General features: G+C 37.4%; 1 protein-coding gene across 7 annotated transcripts in view; it reads left to right on the top strand.

The window, feature by feature from the left end:
- The window catches only part of FAM13C (family with sequence similarity 13 member C), a 147,611-nt gene that overhangs the window by 124,588 nt on the left and 4,512 nt on the right, over positions 1-18,511 (top strand). For 5 of the 7 annotated variants that reach the window (XM_038533978.1, XM_038533977.1, XM_038533974.1 and 2 more), the window contains 5 exons: positions 5,166-5,247; positions 6,677-6,888; positions 14,691-14,786; positions 16,081-16,280; positions 17,839-17,940. In XM_038533978.1, the coding sequence (XP_038389906.1) occupies positions 5,166-5,247; positions 6,677-6,888; positions 14,691-14,786; positions 16,081-16,280; positions 17,839-17,940 (692 nt within the window). The remainder of the gene's footprint in view (positions 1-5,165; positions 5,248-6,676; positions 6,889-14,690; positions 14,787-16,080; positions 16,281-17,838; positions 17,941-18,511) is intronic. The other 2 variants (XM_038533976.1, XM_038533972.1) reach the window with 1 other exon arrangement.

The raw sequence follows: 18,511 nt of genomic DNA, 5'->3' as shown, positions 1-18,511 counted from the left end.
TCTGGATCTGTACTATTCTCACAGGCTGTAATTGGACCCTGTTAAGATATTTCCTAGTAATGGATTATAACTCTTGTTTCCAAACTGATTTGATTATTGATCCTCCCCCCCCCACCCCACCCCCAGGAGCACAACTATCACTAATGTTTCTAGGACTGAAATTTGGATAGCTTTTGAATTATGATCTTATTTTTTTTCTTTAACCTTTTACCATTTATAGTTTTGTAAGAACCTATTAAGGACCCAAAGGTCAGAATCTCTAATTGTAGAACAGAATGAGGGGCAGAGAGAGAGAGAGAGAGAGAGTGCACCTTCTTTGACATAAGAGTACCTCTGGTTGGTAGATGAGGACCTATCAAGTGACATTTGTTTAGGCCACTCATAACAACAAACCCCAGTCCATCCTTTCCTGTCAGAGAGACACCAGCCTCTTCATGCTGGTGCTGCAGTGTTGTAATGATGAACCTTTTCTTTTATTATATGAGAAGCAGTAGAGAGGTAGGTGTCCTCATTGCCAATGCTAGTTTTATTTATTTTCCTTAATGGTGACCATGGCATAGACAAAAATCATATTCTATAGAACTGCACAAAGATATTGGGTCTTTGGCAGAGGGCCCAGACAGCTTGTTATCAGAATAAAAGAGAACAGGGAATAATGTCTCATACATCTTGAAATATTTAAAGGCTTACTAAGCACTTGGTACAGAGGCAATTGGCACATCCCGGTGAGTGGGATAAGATCTGGAGAGGGAGGTGAGAGTGGGTGATATTCCACTCTTCCGTTCTTCCTATCCTATCCTATCCTATTTCCCACACTGGATTCAAACTCACTAAAAGAGGGGTATAAGGAATGATTTTTTTTTTAGCTTTGCACAATAAAAAAAAATAAGACTGCTTTTCAAGACCACCTTAGGGTGTTGAAGATTCTTTTCTTCTTTAAAGTCAGGGAGTGACAGCTACTTACTGTCTTTTACCTCTTTAGAATAGGAAGGAACTCTACACATAATGAGTACAGCTTTTATTTTATAGATAAGGAAACTGAAGCCAAGAAAAGACTTGTAACCTGCCTGGGGTAGTCGTGCTCTATCTGCTCAGATTGAGGGTGGTAGATTAAAGATGAGTAGGTTTTGCAATGGTGGACTAGAAGTAAAACTTGTTAGTGCCCACATTTTTTAAAGTTTTAGATATCTTGAGAGAAGCTGATTTTCTATTTACTGCTGGAATATTATTGGATCTGTTATATCCTCACATTGGAAACAGTAGAGTAACAGCTAGGGGCTCCATTCCCAGGGCCTGCTAATAGTTATTACCTGGCAATCTTTAAATGAAGCTGATCTGGATTTGAATCTGACACAGCTCGTTAGGGACTTTGTGACTTTGGACTTGTTACTTTATCTTTCTGAGTCTCAGTTCATCCATCTGCATAGTGGAGTTAATATTACTAGTGAGTATTAAATGAGGGGATGCATATAAAATGTTTATTTTAGTGTTTGGCACAAAGTAAGTAAGTGGACCTAGGCATCATTAACTTTTTAATCTGTTTGAATGATATTTGACCATGCAATCCCATACAGCCTCTGCCTTGTCCAAAAATGAAGAAGAATTGTATACATTCTTTACTAAATTTTCCTACCTACAGCCACAGACCCTAGACTACTTCTCTTACCTATAGCATCCACCCAACAGGCTGCTTATTTTGGAAAAGAATTTCTCCTGGCACCTCCTGCCAGGATAAATTTGTCTAGAGAAGTTTTCAAGCAAATGCATGGCGAAACAACACATTTAAACATTCACAAATGCTGGTGGATGAATTTGGGAGCTATAGAGGAAGGCCTCATGGTCACCACTGCCTCTGTGTGTATAGACATCTCTGGTGTAACCAGAACCTTCCATGTCTCAGGGAACAGGGCTTCCCTTCACCTTTCCTGTCAGGGTGCTAGGCTGTGGTTAGAGGTTTGACATGGCAGTTGACTTTTTTTTTTTTTTTTTTTTTGCAGTGGACTTTTAATTGGTTGCTGTGTGTAAGGATTTCCTTCCTGGTGGGCTGGTTGTGGAATTAATAGCACCACAGCTAATGTTTTAGTTTGAGCTCTTGCTGAGCCTCGGTGTTAGTCCAGTGCCTTGGCACAACACATATCTTTTCTCTGTTGAATGTGACCATTGTACATTCCTATCCAAAACCATATTTATTCCCTACGATTTTAATTTAACTATAGTTAGACTAATGGAGTTAGAAGAGGCTGTTTCAGCCAGATGTCCACTGTTTGTGAAATTAGAGAATGTTAAAATTAAAGGGATCAGTCAGTCTTCATTTTCATTTGACCATTGGAGGGACTGAAGCTTAAAGAAGGGAAGTAACTTCCCCAAGATGACACAGTGAAGAATTGACCTAGCTAAGACAACTCAAGCCTTTTCATTCCTAATCCAGAATTCTTTCTAATGTGTCTTTTGAACTGTCTTTGACAGACCATAAATCTGATCCAGTGGTACCCTCAGTCATGTGCTTTGGAGGTCCCATTTTAATTGCACTGAACAAAATACAGCTAATTAGGAACTTTGTGACTTTGGACTTGTTACTTTATCTTTCTGAGTTTGTAATTTGGGGGTTTATATCTTCTTGGAGTCTATTAAACTGGAATATTTCAGTTTAGAAGTTAGGAGGCTTGAAGATCCACAGCTTGTATATGAAAACTTTCATGTAGTTTGAAAGCTGTCACCTTGTGAGCTTATTTAACCTCTTTTGAAAGCTTCTCCGAGAGTAGAGATATAAAAAATTCATTTCAGAAGATGATTTCAAGCTTTAAAATATTTTGTCAGAAAAAAATCAGCCTAAAATTTTTCCTGAGTCCATTTGTGGTAATGAAAGCTGGTAGTCTTTGGTGTAGCTGGTGTTTTAGGTTTTTGTTCTTGTTCTCAACATTGTTTTAAAAGATGGAACTGTATAGAGCATATCCAATGAGAAAGATGTGCTCCAGATGAACAAGATGTGTTTTCAGATCAAAGTGGAGAATTCTGTGAGGATTTTTAGAAACCAAATGTAAAATATTGGCGGTCTATACAATCAGACTGTTACCCAAAGCCAGCACTATAAACTATATATTAGGGAAGTGGTACAGTGCATCATTCTAGTCCATCCTGGATAGAGGAGGTGTGTCCTTGTGCCACTGTCCGTGGTACTGAAACCAGGGCTTCACTCAGGGAAACATCCATACTATCCCGTTTGAGCAACACTAGGAAATAACCACTGTTATTTTCCTTCAGTCTTCTTTTTATCACCTTGATTTTTAAATGTATGTTTTTTACATCACTCTAGAAGTGATGGAACCATGCCTTGTGTTTCACAATTAATATATTTAATCTCATGTACATTTTTAAAAAATTTTTATTTATTTATGATAGTCACACACACAGAGAGAGAGAGGCAGAGATACAGGCAGAGGGAGAAGCAGGCTCCATGCACCGGGAGCCCGATGTGGGTTTCGATCCTGGGTCTGCCAGGATCACGCCCTGGGCCAAAGGCAGGCGCCAAACCGCTGCGCCACCCAGGGATCCCTCATGTACATTTTTTTAATAAAGAGTACATGTGTAAGCTGGAGGAGGAGGGATAAAAAGAGAGAGGGAAAGAGACACTCTCACGCTGAGTGTGAAGCTTGATACTGGGCCCGATCTCAGGACCATAAGATCATGACCGGAGCCAAAATCAAGAGTCAGACACCCAATCAATAAGCCACCCAAGTACCCCTAATCCCATGTACTTTTGATGACCATGTCATGCAAGCACTGTTTTTTCCTTTGAACCTAGGAGGGATATACTTCTCTCTCGATTCATCTCTCACCAACAACTTTCTGATGTTACATGGACTTAGTGGATCCTTAAAAAAACATATGGCAGAGCCCCTAGACTTAGCCGCTATCAAATGTACACATTCCTGGTGATATTATAATTATGATCAAGGCATCTTGAACATTCCTATATAGTCCTGTGTATACACAATTCAGAGTAACTATTAATCTTCTTGAGCCTGCATTGAGGTTAACAAGGTGGCTTTGATTTATTTAAGAAAGATCTTACTGACCTATGGGGGTGTAGGCTAAATATGTTTGGCCACCCTTCTTTCTTTGTTTCTCTTCCCTGTGGAAAATCCACTTTTATGTTCTGAGAAAAAAATCCAGAAATCAAAGTGAATGATTTGTTTTAATGGATTTATGTCTTTCCAGAATAAAATATATGTTCCTATTGCCACCTCCAAGTTCTATTAACTACTTGGTAAGATATACAACCCCTACATATATGTTTGTTGGTGAAGACTTATCCAGAATTCCTGTGAGTCTGGTAGTAACACTACTACCATCACCACTGCCAGTAATAGTATTTGTAATTCTAGTTAACACACCTGTAGGGTGTAGCATATGCCAGTAACTGATTTCACTATTTTATATATATATCAACTAATTTACCCCTCACAGTAATTCTATGGAGATGCTGTTATAATCCTCATCTGGTAGATAAAGCTGAAGCTAAGTAATTTGCCCAAGGTCACACACATACGATTAAGTTTTACTTTAATGCTAGCCCAGTAGGATACTCAGTCTATAGACAGTAAGATGGTTAGAAATCTGGGTATCCCCCTGAAGTACTAACTTCTCAGACTGCTGTCAGGTTTTAGAGATACTGGTGTCTCCTTTCTCCAGTTTCATGGAAATAACTGATAGGAGCTAAATCTTCCAGATTGTCAGTATAACCCAGATATGTTGTGGTCATAAACTATGTGTGTGAGCACAGGCGAGGTAGTAAGCACTGATTCATATTAGTGTAGCTGTCTATACTGATATGAAGAATGGCCAGGCAACCAAGTGTGGGATGACTGACTGTTAGACTGTAGGAGACTCTGGTGTGGTTAGGGCTATGTGAAAAGTGTTGAGTAACTGGGCATGTTTAGATACAATGCCCTTCCATGACAAGAATGAAAGTGTGGAGGAGGTCAAGAATGTTTGCTCTTATTTTTCAGAAGGAACTCTACAGCTGGAATTATCACATCTGACTCTCCAGGTTTATATGTTTCTGAACTACCTTTGTGTGTCTCAGCTATTTAAAAATGTTTTTCCTTTTTTCTTTTTCTTTTCCTCTCTACCTCCCTCCTACCCACACTTTCCCCTCCTTGTAGCCTTCACATGGTGACAAGACTTCTAATCCTGAAGTCCTGAAATGGATGAATGATTTGGCTAAAGGTCGTAAACAACTCAAAGGTAAGGGCCAGTCAAAGGTTTCTTTGCCCAGAAAGGAAGCAGTTAAAATATTGCTAATGTGCTTCCAGGCACTTTTTATTCTTTTCCACTTATGCCCCCTTTAACCTTGCCTCTCACCTAGATTGGAGGCTTCATTTTGAAATAAAGAGTCTTCGGTCTCCTTCATTATTTGGCCCCATCTAATAATTCTCCTTATAAAGAGACTGAGGAACTCCAGAGTCTGAAGTGGAATGATTCACTTCAGTGCCAGAAACATTTCAACATGTGGAGTATTACCTTCCCTGGGTCACTAGATTCTTGGATATTAAAGGCCTGAGCAATCATTTACTCTGCATACCCCATTGCACAGATGCAGACATTTATGTCCAGAGATAGTGACAAGTTACTTAGCTGGGAAGTAGTAGGTGTAAAATTCAGTTCTCCTACCTCCTAATCCAGTATTCTTTTTCTGTATTTCTCTGGAGATGGTGATCTGAGTATTAATTAACTCTAAAATTCATTTAAAAATACTATGATATTTACCCATAAAATTTATTTTCTTCCTTTCTCCACATTCTTATTTCAAAACTTAGAGATGTGGGAATTTTTCCAAATTTCTAAAAGGGTGGCAATAAGAAACTGAAAGGGAATATTAATTCAGTGGTATTAAACTGTAATGATGTCACAGGTTTATAAAATATGCAGTATTTAAACACAGCAGGGTCTAACTAAAAAACAAACATCAAACAAAGAAAATGAGCTATGTAATTGAGAAATCAATACAAATGGCCATGTTGAAATGATCAGTCTCTTAGCATTTTCTGAAATGTAATTTCCTGACATGTCCCAGGTGGCTTTTTTATTTTTAACTATGTAGGCTTATATAAAACCACATTGAAATAATGGTCATTCCTGTTAGAAGATAACATTAAACATAATTATGAAATCTGTTAAGTTGGGACTGGCACTCCCATCTCCCCTTTCCCATCCCTCCTGCATTTCCTCAGATGTCTGCATGTGTAATGCCTTACAGAAGTGCTTGCATTTATATACACTAGGGGATCATAATGGCACAAAACTTCCAAACTCAAGTAAATGAACCTTTGTGTGTAGAATTCTAGATGTATGGTGGGTAATGGGTGAAATCTTTGGGGCAGTACCACTGGTCTTCCTCTAGAACTCATCCTCTGAAATCTAAACCACTGAGTTACTCCTATACATTAGTTACTCCATTTACATGAGATTCCAGCCTCTAGAGCCCTTTGTTTCTACATCTGATTGGGAGTTAATGCTGTTGGTTCTGGTTTTAGGGCTCCCCTTGCCATGGAAAGCCATCAGCAATACCATCCATTTCTACTGACTTCATATCAGTGATTGGAATTTCTGAAGGGCTCTCTACTCTTAAGCCCAGTGAGTTCTTGTTCATGGTAACTCATGGCATTTCTCTTAGAACTAAAGCTGAAGCTCTCAGAAGAACAAGGAAGTGCCCCCAAAGGCCCACCTAGAAACCTGTCCTATGAGCAACCTGCAGTCGCCAGAGAGAATGGGAAGCCAGAAGCTGTGGGCCCTGAGCCATGCTCCTCTGGAGAGGAGACTCCAGATGCTGTGTTGACATGCCTGAAGGAGAAGAGAGAGCAGCTTCCTGCTCAGGAGGATTCTAAGGTACCTTACCATATCTGCCTTGGCCCCAACACTCAATACAGTGCCAGTGAGATTATGGGTTTGACCAATTTATAAGAGCACTTGGCACCACATTACCATCTTTAGGAGACTGGCTCTGAAATTTCAGTCAGGTGAATTATTAGTAAGGTATTGGCCATGACCAAGGGTGTTGCCGCTTAATTCCAGGATGTCATTCTAGAAGTTAATAGTATTCTATGTTGGTGGGAAGCAAATGGCAAAGATATTAGGGTATGTCATATCCCTCCTCTACTTCCCCCAATAAGTTAGCAAATCAACCCAAGATTAGTATCACGATCCCATTTCACCAGTTTTATTAAAAATATAATGAAGCCAGGATGAGGTATACATAGTAAGGAAAATGGTTTAGTATCTTATGTAATAAGAATAGAAAAGTAGCCTTTTTCGAAGAGTGTTAGGTAATAAGATTCAGACATTCAGGTAGGGTTGTCAATTAGGATTTTGGATATATGAGCCTAGAGCTTGAAGAAGATATTTATTGTATTTTACAAAGAAGATAATGAAAGCAAGTAGTATTTACATGGTTAGTGCCTCCTCATCCTGTACAGTTATGTTTACATTTCACTTATGCCAGAGTACCTTCCTTGTAGTCTTTTTTTTTTAAGATTTTATTTATTTATAGAAAGAGAGAGAGAGGGAGAGAGTGCCAGAGAGCATGATCAGGGAGAGGGGCAGAGGGTAAAGCAGATTCCCCACTGGGCAAGGAGCCTGATGTGGGGTTTAATTCCAGGACCATGAGATCATGACCTGAGCCAAAGGCAGACGCCTAACTGACTGGGCCACCCAGACACCTCTTTTGTAGTCCTTTCTTTTTCAACTCTAAAAGTGGATTGGTTGCCTTTAATTTCTTGAATAAGAGTTGTAGCTCTCCTATCATAGCTCTAATTATGCTGTATGACATTTTCTGTCTCTCATTTGATACTTTAGACCTCTTCGAGTTAGAAGAGCTGTTTGTAGCTCATGATCCTACACTGTCTGTACATAGTGGTATTGAGAAAATGTTTGCTGAGTGAATGGACAGATGAATGAACTAGCATATCTAACTTTGAAAGCAAGTCTTCTTGAGAATGCTGCCTTTACCTGTTCTATTGCACATTATCTAGTCTTAATCATAAGATGGCAACATACACTAAATCCCCAAAGGCTCACCATATATTCCTGGACTTGTCTTTTACATAGAGACTTGTGATCTACAATCAGAAATAGGCCTTTGGCCACCTCTATTTTTTTATGAAATATGTTTATAATTAAAAATAGTCAATTATATGTTGTGAGAAGTGAATAGGTTTTCATCTACTTGGCCAACCCATTCCCTCCCCACCATAGATTCTAGATTTTTGTGATAGCCAGTGGATAAGTGGGTAACACACACACACACACATACACACACACACCCCTGTGGTTTTTCCATCTTTTAGTGCTTCTGATGGTCTTTCTTGTATTTTCTAGTTACCTTAGTCACATCTATAAAATAAGGTTGGTTAGCACCGAAGTCCTAATTCTATGTTCTACTTGATTAGTGCAGTGAAGAATGACTTAGGATTGGTATAGTAGATTTAGAGCAGTGCTCAACAGCCACTTTCTAGTCATGTACACTTAGCAAGTAAACTAATTGAGATTCAGTTTCCTTATCTATAAAATACAGACAGTACCTACTTACATAATTTTTTTTTTTTAGATTTTATTTATTTATTCATGATAGTCACACAGAGAGAGACAGAGAGGCAGAGACACAGGCAGAGGGAGGAGCAGGCTCCATGCAGGGAGCCCGATGTGGGATTCGATCCTGGGTCTCCAGGTCGCGCCCCGGGCCAAAGGCAGGCGCCAAACCGCTGCGCCACCCAGGGATCCCCTTACTTACATAATTATTGTGACAATAAGGAAGATTCCATGGACTGGTGGGCAATCATTCATTTGCAAAGATATTCGAGTGCCTATTACATGTTGTAAAGTATGTTATACATCCTGGATATAATACAATAGAGAAGTTATGGGGATTTCTGCCCTCACAGAGCTCATGTGCTTCTGGGAATGGGATACAATAACAAACAGCTCAATAAATAAAATTATTAGAAATTCTCATAAGTACTGTGCAAAGAATTAAACAGATACTATTATAGAAAATAATGGGTATGGTTTCTATTTGTATAGGGTGATTAGGAAGGCCAATAGGTGACACATTAAATTCTTCATTAAGAAGAATCTACAGGTCAAGAGAACAACAAAAAGCATTTTTGGCAGATGGAAATGCAAATATGAAGACCTTGACGGAAGAGCTTGCATGTATTTGGAATTCTTGGGTTTGAGGGCTAGAGCACAGGATGGTATGAGATGAAGTCAGAAAGATATATTGGGGGCCTTGACACAGTACCTTTTAGGGTAGTAGAAAGTATTGGAAAGCTGTTGAGTGGTTGAAAACAGGAAAGTGACACAGTGTGATTTACATCTAAAAGATCTGATTGCTATGTGCTATATTTTGGATGTAGAATCAAAAGGATATGATGAATCATTGGGTGGTAGGGAGTAAAGGAAAGCAAGAATCCAAGATGATAATGGGCCCATTTACTGAGATGGGGAATACTATAGGAGGAACAGATTGGGGATGAGACTAGAAACTTAAAAGGTCTGTTTTGAACATGTTTATTTTGAGATCTTTGGGCAATACTGTGACCAACCATCCTTGGTTTCCTTGAATTTTCCTGGATGCTGAAAATGTCAAATAGTTTCATCCTGGGAAGATACAGATGGTTGGTCACCCTACTGAGGCATCTAAGTCAAATATAGGCACAAGCACATGAGAGTCTACAGATCAGAGAAGCATGTTTGTGTTCTTTGGAAGTTATCTGCACTTAAATGGCAATTTATTTCTATTATTTTAAATCAAGTGTCTGTTGAATTGTTTAATAAATGTCAGAAGCCCCTTCAGATAAAGCTAGTATTTCTGCAGTAGGTTAAAGTTAGGCCCTTTAAGGACACCTGGGTGGCTGAGTCAGTTAAGCATCTGCCTTTGGCTCAGATCATAATCCTCGGGTCCTGAGATTGAGTCCTACATTGGGCTCCCTGCTCAGTGGGGAGCCTGCTTCTCCGTCTCCCTGCTTGTACTCTCTCTCACTTTTACTCTGTCTCTTGAGAGTTAATAAATTTTTAAAAAATCTTTAAGGTTAGGTCTTTTAAATAGAAAACATAGTGGGAACATGTGGCCCTCAGTATCTAATGCTGTAGTATTGTTCCTGGGGAAGTTTAATATAGCAGACCTTAATGTGGCTAGTTAGCTATTAGGTGGTTCCTAATGGAGAATCCAAAAATCATAGCAGAAACCAAGGAAGGTTTGCAAATTTTCACAGTAGCTATATTATTCCTGGCTCCTCGGTGAGCTCATTAGTGTTTGAGATTATCTGATTAGGTCCCATTTCTTTAAACTCAAATTGACAGATGATTTCCATCTGGGATCCTTGCTTTACTGCTGAAAATACATTAAATATTAAAACTTCCAAGGTGAAGAATTGTTTCTTCTCCAAAGAGACTTTTGTGAAATTTTTGCATTTGGTGTTTGGTCAGAGCCCGTACTAAAGCTGATAAATCTTACAGCGTTGCCTTGTCAGTCCAGGTACTGCTATAGAGCAATTTTCCTCCTATTTTCCTCCATACTATTTATGTATGATTTTTGGAGGTACTTACTTCTGGGCCACAGGTTATCCACTGAGCCCTGAAAGTGAATGTGTCATCTCCTGGGTCTGATTGTGGTGTGTTTTTTTTTTTTTTTAATGTCCTTTTCTTTTGAAAATACTGAATTGGTGTTGGCACATTATACCCATTTTATTGCTCTTTCTGAGAAGTGTAGATGGTGTTAGGGGCATGGCACAAACTACCAACTGGATGAGTAACAGCAGTTACTTCTGGCCCTTTACCAACTGCAGCATCTTTGAGGAGGAAAGCAGATTTAAAAAAATCATTTTATTTTTTAAAATCAAAGGAAAATACAGTGATTAGTGTGTTGTTATATATCGAAGAGAGGGAAACTTATAGGTAAAGGGCACCAAAAGGAAGATCCCATTAAATTCTTTTGCCTACTTCTCCATTTAAAAAATAAAAAAATAATTTTCTTAATAGATACTACCTCACATAGTTTAAAACAAAATGTAAAAGGCTACACATTAAAAAGACTCACCCCATCTGCCCACTCTAGCTCTGAAGTCTCCCATCCTCAAGCAGGTTACTATTGTTAGTGTGTTATGTGTACTTTTTGAGGTTCTATATAAAGTATATACAAGAAAATATCAGTATACATTATTAAATTGTCCTCTTTTAAAACAAAAAATAACACATTATATAATTATCCCTTTTCACTTTGTATATTCTGCAAAAGAAATAGTCACATTCTTTTATTTTAAAATGTATTTAATAGCACCATGGTATTCCTTTTTTAGTAATGTACAACATTGATAGTAACCTGAAATCAGCTGGTTTGTAGCTTAAATAACCTGACTCTTTGCCAGGGACATTTACATATGCTAACTTATAAAAACAATACAATATAATGGTATTATTTCTGCATATTAAAGATCTAAGGTTCCGACCTTAAATAATTTTCCATGTTAAAAATAGGTAAGCTTTAAAGCTGATTGTCTGAACTCATGTCCTCTGGTTTCAAGGCCAATATTAATCTGCAGTCTCCTGCTTAGAAATCTTTTAAATTTACCAAGCCATTCTCTTTGGCAGTTGCTTTGTATGACTATGTTCATTACTGATTTTCCACATTGTTTGACTTGCTAGTTCAAAAGTCAGATGTGTTCCCTATATACTGTCTCACTTGGTGAGGGGCTGAGGAGGCCCAGACACAGGGAAGGCTTGGTAACACTTGACTCTCTAAAGCTAGAGTAATTGATTCCCATCATCACTCATTGTCCAGAGAGGAGAATGTTCTTTTACTTCCCTCTTTAGGAGAGATCTTGGTAATGGGGCTTATTTTTTCAAATATGAAATGTGATGGTTTAATGTGAAGGAATACATGGGACTAATGCCATGGGGAGAAAGGAAAACAAGCATGATGGTAAAAGCATATAAGTTATGGCAGTTTTTCCCCAAACAACTTTCTTACCAGGGCCTAGAAAGAAATATACATGGGATTTCTACTCAGTGCAGTTCTGTCTTGCCAGCTTGTTTGGGATCTACTATTCCAAATAACCTACTAGGTTGATGATTCAAAAAACCTACTAGGTAAGGGTCTAGAAATTTTTTTGTGGCAAAGTTATCAAGCTGTTGACAAATTATATCAAACTGTCCTATGCACAGTCCCCTCCTGCTCACCCTCTTATACTCTCCACTCTTTATGATGCCATAAAAAAATGGAGAAGGAAGTTAGAGTAAGTATCTTTGGAACTTCTCTCCTTTTGTCTTTAAATCTGACAACCCATTCATGCTCTGGATCTCTCTCTCTCTCTCTGGCTATTTCAGGTTACTCAACATTGTCTTTGGTTCCCCCATTCATAAAACAAAAATCAAAAGTTAGGTACATCTGACATACCATGGACAGGTCACCAATATGCAGAACTAGGCAGGGAGGATGCATTTCAGAAACAGTCATTGAATATAGAGGGGACAATAGTCTGATTCTTAGGAGAAAATGGCTGAGGAATAGCCATGTTGAAATGTATGTCTGCCCCCTTAGATTTGAGGTACCTATTCAAGCAGAGCCTACCTCTTGACTGATCTTCCTTCATGGAGATTGACTTTGCTGGCCTTCCATAGCTTCTCTCTATAGGTCTGTGAGTGGAAGACTGCTCCTGGCATATAGGCTGATGAGTAACACTCCTTGTTCAGACAGCCTGTCTTCCTATTTGAGGATGAGCACTTACAGAATTACTTTTGACAATGTCTTGTACTTGTAGCCATTGAACCCTCATGTCTCTTTGAGGATTGCTTTGATAATAATTCTAAGAGTAAAATCATGCACTCATCAGAGTGAAAGATGAGTGCTTACATTGTACATGGATGCTGATTTTCATCTGGCATCTGTGGAAGATACTTTTCTGCAATGGCATTCATCATTTTAACAAGCTTTTGGGTCACTTTCTTTTTCTCTTTTAGGAATAAATTTAGCTTTTCTAGAATCCAGAGAATATACTAAAAATAAAATCACAAAAATCAAACTGATGCTTTATAACAGTTAAATGCATCATTTTCTGAAGTGCTTTCTATGGAATATAAGTCCCAATGAGATACTGAATAAAAAAAAAAAAAAACCCTAAATGTTTTCTGAACTTGGCCTGAGAATATTCTTTATTACCTATTAAAATCCCATGGCATACATGAAAGGATTTTTTTTTTCATGGTAAGATGTATCATGACCAAGAAAATATTTAAGGAATGATTGGGCCAGTAAATGAAAGGCTCTTGGGGTTACTTAACCAATATCTAAAATACTTCTACAGAAACAAGTGATCTTTCTTTCTACTGAAAACAAAACAGCCTTATGGTATAGTCTGAGGAATTACATGAAGATTGTTAAAAATTAGGGTACCTTTGCTTATAAACCTGGATTGAAAAATTTATAGCAGAGAAGGGGATATGTAAGGTACTATGAAAATTTCTTAAAATAATGTGATATAATCTTTGTTCTCAAGAAATTTCTAATTCATTTGGGCAGACAAAACTGAAACACAGAAAATAATCAAGGTCCAGATAATAAAACAGAGAAGTTCAGAATAGAGAGACATAAATATGGGCCAGAACGATTCTCAACTGGGACAAGGGTAGCATGTGAATAACTAGGAAATTTTTAAAAAAACACCTATTTAAGCCATGTTCTTTTCCTTCAAAATCCTTCTGGGGGATCTGGAAGACAGAGAACCAGGCAGCACACTTAGGTATTTGTATTTTGACAAAGGATACTTGGATGATTATGCTATGTGCTATTTCTGCTACTCCCTTCCTGCCATCTGATCAGAGTGAAAGGGAAATTGTACGTAGTAAATAAGTAGCAAATTAATGTAGGATACATAGCAGGGAGGAAAACCAAGGCAAGCAGAGGTTTGGTTACTTTGGATGGAAATGTGATGGTGGGTAGATAGGTAGAGGACTGATAGATAAATAGGAAGCTATTTAAACTCTTATGCACAACGTGACCTGTTAAAAATAGTGCTTTGGGATGGATCATACAGCAGAGAGTTAGGAGAATACATTCTTGGACCAAGAGGTTGTGAAATTTTTTAGTTGGGAGGAGCTTTGTAATTCCAGCCTCCTTGTTGTGTAGGTAAGAAATTGAGTCAAATAAGTTGTTGTTGTATCCAAAATACACTGTCAGAGCTAGCCAGTAAGCTAATATATACTCCAAGCTTGATTGTGATAAAGAACTAAATTAGGTTGATTTTGTGAATATAATCATGAAAATCCAGATAAAATACATGTATCAAAAGAAAAATTGATAGGTCTCAATCACATACTGGTTTTTCAAGAATGAAGAAGTAAATAACAGGCTTCTTACCATTTACATATTTAGAGTTCCTTCAGAAAGCTTTAAAAACATCTTTCTAAGCTTGGACCTAGCCTTTAAGAAACTTTATCTAGCCTTTAAGAAATATTGGCATGTACTTTAAACAGTATCTTATAAGTGATTTCCCTTTTTCTAATTACTGTTGCATTATAGTATTTATTAATCCCTTATTTTGAGGCTTCAAAACTGTTTTTTTTTTGCCTGCTAAAAATACTGACATGTTTTTATTCTTGTCTAAGAAAGGAATAATAATTAATTTCATGTTTTTCAGGTAGCTAAGCAAGACAAGAACCTCATAAAGCCTCTTTATGACCGATACAGGATTATCAAGCAAATCTTGTCAACACCTTCCCTTATTCCAACAATTGTAAGTCAGGATGCTCATCTAACTAGAAACCTTTACTTGTGTTTGGTATTGTTTAGGTAGGAAAACAGCACAATGACAGTTATAAGGAAGCTTTCTTGGCAATATATACTGCTAACAAGTGCAGTTGTTATTTCAAAAAATAGAAATGTGGTCTCCTTCAAACCCAGTATTATACTTAACATGGCTGATAATTAAAATTACTATGAAAAAGGAATTTATAGCAATTGCATTTTTAAGCCAGTTTTAATGCTTTCATTTCTTGGGTGAGGATAACAAATGATGAACTTCAATTTGGCATTATCTACTTTACAACACAGCTAGACCAAACAGAGCCTTTCTATTCTGTGTGTTAATTTTTCTTCTTGAATAAGAAAATTGACTACATGTTCCTTGAGATAATGCGATATTTGTTTTTGGTACCATTTGACCATCGTTATGTAAGATGTAAGATTTATTTCAAAAGAAAATATGGCTACTGAAATTGAATTAGACTATTTTTAATAAAGAATGACTTATGGGAATACAGAACTAGAAAAGCACCACAAATTCTACTCCATTAATATTCAAACAGTCACTTGCTCAAGATATCAATATAAAAAGGAATAAATGTTAACAAATATACATTTAAGTATACCTGACTACATTTTTATACTTTCACAATTTTAAAGACAAAGACAATAGTGAGTCATAATCTCTAAAATTTTTCCATTAAGGAAGCATGATTTAAAATGGTTTGTGATTTTCAGATTTCCTTGTAAGAAAATCTTTTAGTTGTGATAAGCAATAGCAGAACATATTAAGGAATAACTCCGTTTTGCTTTGGACTTCATAGAGCTCTTCCCTGAATTTGTCAGTTTTCTCAATATCCTCCAAATGTAGTCCACACCAGGACCTGCTTTTGGGTATTTCTGGATGACAAAAGGTGTCTGAAATCCATCTCATCCTAATTCATGTAACTGTTATGAAGCTGAAGTCCCAGAAGGTCTGGGTGAAAGGGAGAAACTAGTCGGTAGTGTAGCCCAGATTGACCATAACCTGGATTTTGTGCCACCTTTAGCCCAGCAGAGATGAACTTACTGACCATTTTAGCCCAGCATGGGTACCTCTTTGCTCATTAACTTTGCGAGTTTTTTGATGCAACTAAGGAAGAGTTCCTCTTGGTAGCTTCCTTCTGGTTTTTCAGTAGACACAGGTGTCACCTACTCTTTTCATAGTATCTGTTTATGGTTCCTCTTCCTGTTTTTAGTTCAAAAGGCACATAGCATTTTGTGACTTTAACTCTGCTTGTGATAAGCAGGAGGAAGAGGACTCTGATGAAGACTGTCCACAGGGAAGCCAACAACCGTCTTTGCTAGATCCAGCAGCTCACCTTCCTGTTGGCGACCACCTCACCTTCTCTAATGAGACTGAGCCTGTTAGGGTCCTGCTGCCAGATGAAAAAAAAGAAATTAAACAACCAGCCCTATCCATGTCCAATTTACATGAGGCCACTATGTGAGTGTGAATCCTAAGTATGGAGACTCTTTTCAACTCCTTCTGGTCTGGGACAACTTATATGTGCATACAAAATTCATAAGAACTATTAGATTCTCTAAAAAATGTGAACCACCAGAGGGTAGCCTAAATGCATAATCTGGTTGCTCTCTTGACTAGAGAATGGAGAAGACAAAGCTATGAGGAACCAACACTCCCAATAAGACATAAAGGTGCCACAAATGCTAACATTCAGTTTCCTATAGTTGCACAGTTTTCTCAGCAGGGTCTGGTACCAGTCTAATTCTCAGCAACGTGTGAAGCAGAGCTGGCTTTTGAAAATGCTGGAAAAAAAGGAATTGGGATCCTATGTGGGTCAACACTTATTAGGCCTTTATCCTAGTCTGTTCCATTTAGATGAGATGGTTTCTCCAGCCTGGGAATCCCCTTGGCCATAAGTAAATGAGCCCTTCAAGAACTATTTGTATTTTCATTAGCATTATTATTAATGTTATGTGATTCAGTAGCTGGCATTCCTCTTGATCATTTGACCTTCTTCGGTTTGTATATTACAGGCCAGTTTATAAGATTTCCTTTAACATGTATTACTATAGTGTGGTGATTGTATACCTCAAGATAGGGAGGGAAACCCCCAAAATATCTGAGGTGAGACTAAGAACTAAGCTGTAAATTGGTATTTTAGTGTGCTTGTAGAATCCGCTGGTACCTCAGTCAGTTTCAACTCAGAGAAGTAACCTGTTTGGAAGCAGAAAATCAATCTTCCTTCAGCTCCTCTTTTTCCCTTTTTTCTCTCCCTCTATTTCCTCTTTCCTTTATTTATTGTTGGTTGGTTGTTCTTAAGCAGCTGTTCTTAACTTTTGGGAGTTGCTGGAATCTTTTCTTCTTTCTTTCTTTCTTTCTTTCTTTCTTTCTTTCTTTCTTTCTTTCTTTTTTTAAGAAAATGTCAATATATTATTTCAAGGGGTTCAAAGTTCTAAAACCATGTACAAGTTCCCTACATAAAAATTTCTGCTCTAAAAGTGTGTCTTTTCTCTTGTCTTAGTAGAATGAAGTAGAATTTGCAGTGTAATTCTAGCTTTATTTTAAATAAGATCTGTTTCATTCCCAAGGGTTTCACCATTTTCTCCATACTCTATATTAAGGATAGAATTTTCTTCAAACTCTCTTCTTCTTGTGCCTCTTACGTCTAGTCTATCATCAAATACTGATGAGTATTCTTTCAAAATGTCTCTTTCTCCCTCATCCCTTCATATGGTCATTATTCTCACCACATCTTATAATGGACTCTGTTGGGCTTGCCTTCTGTTTGTCCTTTCTCTTCTCCTATGACATTGTTTTCATCATCTGTTTATGTGATTCCCTATGATCAGGCTCTACATGTATGTATTTATTCAAAAGATACTCTTTTAGGCAGAACCCTTCTGTATCATAATACAGAATTTATCTATTATAAATTATAATTATATGATAAATTAATCATAAATTATATGATAAATTATATGATGTCTCAATCATGCCAGAACTCAGTAATGGCATATATATTTTTTACTTGATATAGGCCTGTACTTCTTGACCATCTCCGAGAAACTAGGGCTGACAAGAAGAGACTTCGGAAAGCCTTAAGGGACTTTGAAGAACAGTTTTTTAAACAAACGGGAAGGTAAGTGTGGGTGGAGATTTTTTTAAGCTAGTATTTCTTAGGGAACTATTGTTAAGAATGAGTTTCTGGCAGGAACAGTGACTTTATACAAGATATAAATTTCCACAGTGACTTGGACTCAAGATCTGTCTAATGCAACATTCTAATAGTGCCATTATTAGGTTATGTTTTATGGGAGGCTGTAGCTATCAAGTTTGACATCAGGCTTTAAAAAATAAAGGTTGAAATCCAAAAATCCCTAACTTTGCCTAATAAATCTCTTTATAATTTTTGAATTTATCTAAACCTTTAGAAATCTATTTGATTTTTAAATCCATATAACTTTTGGTTCATGGTTACTTAGTTTCACAAGTTATTCCCTGTTTCACTAAATTTTTCTTTTGCTTTAAATATATCTTTTAAATTTCAGGGTCTGCCCTTAATTATTTATTTTCAGGTCAAAAGTTCATAGCTATTCCTTCTATCCCTAAAATAAATGTTTAGCTATATCCTCACTTTGTCTACTTTTCTTTGTCAACCTAAGTCTTATTAGGCATTTCAATTAGTTTCCTCTAAATTATGGTGTATTGTC

This window comes from Canis lupus, chromosome 4 (assembly GCF_011100685.1).
Source record: "Canis lupus familiaris isolate Mischka breed German Shepherd chromosome 4, alternate assembly UU_Cfam_GSD_1.0, whole genome shotgun sequence".
NCBI lineage: Eukaryota > Metazoa > Chordata > Mammalia > Carnivora > Canidae > Canis > Canis lupus.
The sequence above is the reverse complement of the archived record's forward strand: the minus strand, read 5'-3'. Positions and strand labels throughout refer to the sequence as shown.